General features: G+C 52.6%; 2 protein-coding genes across 2 annotated transcripts in view; one reads left to right on the top strand and one right to left on the bottom strand.

Annotated features, from left to right (window-relative positions):
* Positions 1-5,755, bottom strand: part of TMEM91 (transmembrane protein 91) — a 33,813-nt gene that overhangs the window by 27,201 nt on the left and 857 nt on the right. The gene's annotated exons all lie outside the window — the stretch shown is intronic.
* B9D2 (B9 protein domain 2) overlaps positions 1-5,755 on the top strand; it is an 11,138-nt gene that overhangs the window by 4,767 nt on the left and 616 nt on the right. Inside the window, exon 3 of the mRNA XM_011936525.1 lies at positions 2,656-2,781. Within this exon, the coding sequence (XP_011791915.1) occupies positions 2,656-2,781 (126 nt within the window). The remainder of the gene's footprint in view (positions 1-2,655; positions 2,782-5,755) is intronic.

Here is a 5,755-nt window from a genome sequence, read left to right as displayed (position 1 = left end):
AGCTTGCAGTGAGCCGAGATCGCGCCACTGCACTGCAGCCTGGGCGACAGAGTGAGACTCCGTCTCAAAAAAAAAAAAGAAATTATGTGACAGAAACTAGTGTTTGGAGAAAAGGGTCAGGGAGAGCCCCTCTGTGGAAGTGGCACTTGAGCTAGGCCCTGAAGGATGAAAACAAAAGCTAGGGATGGGGACATCCAGGCGCAGAGCCTTCTAGGCAGAGGGAACAGCCAGTGCAGAGGCCCTGAGGTGGGAAGACAGAAGTGGGACAGTGAGGCCAGAGGGTGATGAGGGAGGGGGAGAGTGATGGGAGATGAACTCAGGGACGGGAGCAAGAGCCAGGCCATGTGGGCCATGGTGGAGAGTGTAAACTGGGGAGTGAGGAGGGAATTAAGAGTCCTAGAGGGTGGATTAAATGAATGCATTGCCTAAAGTGCTTAGCATAGCATCTGGGATTTAGTAGGTACTCGGTGTATTTTCTTATTTTTTTTTGAGATGGAGTTTCACTCTTGTTGCCCACGCTGGAGTGCAATGGGAACATCTTGGCTCACTGCAACCGCCGCCTCCTGGGTTCAAGTGATTCTCCTGCCTCAGCCTCTTGAGTAGCTAGGACTACGGGCATGCGCCACCATGCCCAGCTAATTTTTGTTATTTTTTTAGTAGAGACAGGGTTTCAGAATGTTGGCCAGGATGGTCTCGATCTCTTGACCTCGTAATCTGCCTGCCTCGGCCTCCCAAAGTGCTGGGATTACAGGTGTGAGCCACCACACCCTGCCATACTGGGTACATTTTCTTTCTTTCTTTGATTTTTTTTTTTTTGAGACAGGGGCTCACTCTGTTGCTCAGGCTGGAGTGCAGTGGCACAATCATGGCTCACTGCAGCCTCAACCTCCCTGGGCTCAGGTGATTCTCCCACGTTGGCCTCCTAAGTAGCTGGGACTACAGGCATGAGCTGCTATACCTGGCTAATTTTTATATTCTTTGCTTGGCTTGGTGTGGCTTGGGTTTTTGTTTGTTTGTTTTTGAGACAGAGTCTTTCTCTGTTGCCCAGGCTGGAGTGCAGTGGTGCGATCTCAGCTTACTGCAACCTCCACCTCCTGGATTCAAGCGATTCTCCTGCCTCAGCCTCCCGAGTAGCTGGGATTATAGGCGTGCACCACCATACCTGGGGCTAATTTGTGTGTGTGTGTGTTTAGTAGAGACGGCGGTTCACCATTTTGGCCAGGCTGGTCTCGAACCCGGCTAATTTGTGTGTGTGTGTGTTTAGTAGAGACGGCGGTTCACCATTTTGGCCAGGCTGGTCTCGAACCCCTGACCTCAAGTGATCCACCTGCCCTGGCTTCCCAAAGTGCTAGGATTACAGGCATGAGCCACCGCACCCATCCTAATTTTTGTATTTTCAGTAGAGATGGGGTTTCGCCATGTTGGCCAGGCTGGTCTCAAACTCCTGACCTCAGGTGATCTGCCCGCCTCAACCTCCCAAAGTGCTGGGATTACAGGCGTGAGTCACTGCGCCCGGCTTGTTTGTTCATTTTTTGAGATGGAATCTTACTCTGTCACACTAGCTGGAGTGCAGTGGTGCAATCTCGGCCCACTGCAACTTTTCCCTCCCAGATTCAAGCAATTCTTGTGCCTCAGCCTCCTAAGTACCTGGGATTACCGGCACCTGCCACCACTCCAGACTAATTTTTGTATTTTTAGTAGAGACGAGGTTTTGCCATGTTGGCCAGACTGGTCTTGAACTCCTGACCTTAGGTGATCCACCCACCTCAGCCTCCTAAAGTGCTGGGATTACAGCCATGAGCCACCATGCTCACCGTGCTCAGCCTTAATTTTTATATTATTTGTAGAGATGGGGTTTTGCCATGTTGGCCAGGCTGGTCTTGAACTCCTGGACTCAGACGATCTGCCTGCCTTGGCCTCCCAAAGTGCTGGGATTACAGGTGTGAGCCACTGTGTCCGACCACTCAGTGCATTTTAGCTATCATTACCACCCCTCAGTAGGATCGAAATTGTTATGTGTGTTTCAGGATGTGCTCCTGGAGGGTACCCTTGGCCTCATCTTAATCCTTGGACTAGGCTTGTAAATGTGGGGTGAGAATAGTAATAAAATGATATTGAAGACTTACCCCGTGCTCACTATGCTCATTATCCATTCATGGATTAATGGGTTAATGGATTAGTGGGTTATCATGGGAGAGGAACTGGTGGCTTTAGAAAATGAGAGAGACATGTGAGTGGCATGTTAACACACTAGCCTTGGGACTCTTCAGAGAGTCCCCCCAGCAAGAAGGCTCTTACCAGATGGGGCCCCTCCACCTTGGTCAGTCTCCCCTAACTGTGTGATAAAAATTCGTTTTCTTTGTGAATTACCCAGTTCCGGATATTAAGAGTAACAGAAAACAAATGAAGACAATGGGGAATGCATTATTACTCAGCCCTGTTTATAGATGGGGAGACCAAGTCATAGATGACTTGCCCAAGGTTGCAGAGGCAGGAAGAGGTAGTGCCAGGATTTGAACCCAGATACTTGATTCCAGAGTCCACGCTTCATAACCCCTACCAGTGAATGCCACAGAGAAACAGTCCTATAGCCACAGCGGCATCCCCTTCCCAGTGGCTGCCTCCCACCCCTCTATGTCCCCACTGTCACTGCAGGGGCGGCGTGGAAGCTCCTGTCAGGCGTGCGGGAGGGCCAAACGCAGGTGGACACCCCCCAGATAGGGGACATGGCCTACTGGTCCCACCCCATCGATCTGCACTTCGCCACCAAAGGTCTTCAAGGTGGGTACCACACCTGGTCCTGGGGCCAGGCTGAGAGAGGGGGACGAGTAGCCTCTGAGGCCCCTGGGTCTGGGAACACCAAGACCTGTCCCTGCTCCCCATACCACGTGGGTCCCTTTTGCAGCCAAGTCTGGCCCTGGAGAGGCTGAGCTAAGGCTTTCCCAGGCCTGCTCAATAGGCGATCCCAACTTTGTAGGATTAGGGCAGAGGCCAGGGTGGAGCGGGAGATGGGAAGGTGGGGGTCAGGGTGGGAGGGAAGGTGGCATTCAAGTAAAGAGACAAACCCAGAGTTTCCAATAAAGAGGAAGCCGGGAGGCAGGGTCTGAGAGAGGCAAGAGCTATTTCTCCAGGAAGGGCTCCTCTGCTTTAAAGTAGAGCCGCTGCTCAAAGGGGAAATCAGTACTGGGAGAGGAGCGGCATCAGAAAACCTTTTGGTAGGAAATGTGGGTTCCTGAAGATGAGTCGATTCTGAGAAATTGCCTAGGTAAATGTGCCTTATGTTTCACCAATATAAAGAATGTTTACCTGCTGCCTGCCCTGTGTCCAGCCTGTGCTGGGTGATGCCAGAGAGACACTGGGGATCAAGGCAGTGCTCCTTAGCCTTCTCCTGACAGAGTTCACCATCCTATGGAGGGGACACGCCTCTCTCCAGACAGTGGCACCTCAGAGTGGGCAGGACTAAGATAGGCAATTTGGAGAGGCCGTGGGAGCCCAGAGGAAGTGCCTGACTCTGTCAGGGAGGTCAGAGAGGGCTTCCTGGAGGAGGGGGCTTCTGCGCTTTGCTGTGAAGGGCCAGTGGAGCTAATAAGGCAGAGGGATAGAAGAAGGTTCTAGGCAGAGGGAGCTACATGTGGAAGACTCAAAGGGGAGAGTGAACTAAGGGCGTCTAGCGGACTGAGGGAGAGCGGGACGGCAGCAGGGAAAGGTAGCAGGGGACAGGCCATGCAGGACCTTGAGTGCCAGGCTGAGGAGCTGAGGCCATCTCCTGAAGGTACTTGGGAGCCAGAGCAGGTGATGGACAAGTGAGATTTCACTTTTTTGTTTTTTTTTTTTTTGAGACAGTCTCGCTCTGTTACCCAGGCTGGAGTGCAGTGGCAAGATCTCAGCTCACTGCAACCTCCGCCTCCTGGGTTCAAGCAATTCTCCTGCCTCAGCGTCACGAGTGGCTGGGACTACAGCTGTGTTCTACCATACCTGGCTAATTTTTGCCTTTTTTATTTCTTTTAAGTAGAGATGGCATTTCACCATGGTGGTCAGGCTGGTCTTGAACTCCTGACCTCAGGTGATCCGGCTGCCTCGGCCTCCCAAAGTGCTGGAATTGTAGGTGTGAGCCACCGCGCCTGGCCGAGATTTCACTCTTAAATAATCTTTCTGTCCTTTAAGCTGGAGCTGGGGAAAGAAAAACTTTCCGGTGCTGTGTGGATGAGGTGGGCAGCTCTAACCTTTCCGCTCTTGGGGCCTCCGGTTCCCCAGTGGTGGCACCAGCCTTGCTTTCTCTTCTCAAGCCCCCATTTTGTCCATTAGGAAATCTTACTGCCTCTACTTTTGAAATACACCCTAAATCCCACTTCTCACCCTTTTCTCGCCCAGCACCTTGATCTGTCCAAGTTCATCTCTCACCTGGACTATGACAGCAATCTTGTCTGTGGGGCCCCCTTCCCGAACCCCCACCAATCTGCACCCCACATGCAGCTGGAACCCTGTGAATACCTAAGGTCCCGTCTCCGCTCTGCTCAGAACCCTCCAGTCGTCCCCATCTCACTCAGGGTAAAAGCCAAAGTCTTAGCATGCATCACAAGGCTCTCCACAACCTGGCTGGCACCTCCTTCCCTTCTCCCCACCTCATTCTGCTCTAGCCATGCTATCCCCACCAGGCACACGCTGTCGGGACTCCAGCCATGCTGTCCCCACCAGACACTGCCCTCTCAGGGCCTTGGCACTTGCTGTTCCCTCTGGCTGGGAACACTCTTCCTCTAGATGGCCACATGGCCTACTCCCTTCCTTCCTTTTAGCATTTGCTTAAATGTCACCTTCTTAGTGAAGCTTCCTTGATCCCCTTCTACAGCGGTATCCCCACCCTCACCCTACCCAGCTCTGTTTTTCTCCACAGCAATTACCACCATCCGATCTAACCTATAATTTGCTTATTTACTACATTTGTTGTCTAGGATATCAGCTTCACGGGGGCAGGAATTTTTGTTTGCCATCCATGTTCATGTCCACCGTGGCCCCAGCTAGCTAGAACAGGGCCTAGCACAGGGGAAGGGGTCAGCATGAGATGAGATGGGGCTGGATCTCCAAGGGCTTTGACTACTAGACTGAGGAGCTGAACTGTGTTCTGAGGACATGGGCAAAGCTATGGAAGGAAAGATGCTTCCAGATGCCAGGTGAAAGGTGGATTAGAGAGGGGCAAGAAAGAAGGCCCTGGGCCCAAAGAGAGCAGGGCAGGGACATGAGGAGGGAAGGCAGGAGGTGACCCTGACAAGGCCCACGATGGTTACCTGGGGACTGGAGGAGCAATGGGCTGCCCTGACATGGGGTCATGGAGGAGGATAACACAGAAAGGAAATTCAGCAGAGGTCTGATTAGAAGGCCCTTGAATGTTGAAGAGGTTGAGCTTTATACTCAGGGCACTGGGGAGCTATGGAAGGATCCTTAGCAGGGGAGTAACATGGATTTGGAAAGATCTCTGGCAGTTGTGTGGGGATAGATGACAGGGTGGAAGTCTAGAAAGGAGGCTGGGTTGGAAACCCTGGGACAAAAACCCAGAGAGGAAAGGACTGGGCCTGGGGTCTCCGATGAGTATCAAGGAGGGGGGAATCAGGAGTAGGAGTCTGGTCCCCACCCATCCCTCCTTTCCCCTCTCCCTGCTTTCCTGCAGGCTGGCCCCGACTCCATTTCCAGGTGTGGTCCCAGGACAGCTTTGGCCGCTGCCAACTTGCAGGCTATGGATTTTGCCATGTGCCCAGCAGCC

This window comes from Colobus angolensis, unplaced genomic scaffold, assembly GCF_000951035.1.
Source record: "Colobus angolensis palliatus isolate OR3802 unplaced genomic scaffold, Cang.pa_1.0 Scaffold154, whole genome shotgun sequence".
Lineage (NCBI taxonomy): Eukaryota > Metazoa > Chordata > Mammalia > Primates > Cercopithecidae > Colobus > Colobus angolensis.
Note: the sequence above shows the minus strand (reverse complement) of the source record. Positions and strands in the feature narration are given on the sequence as shown.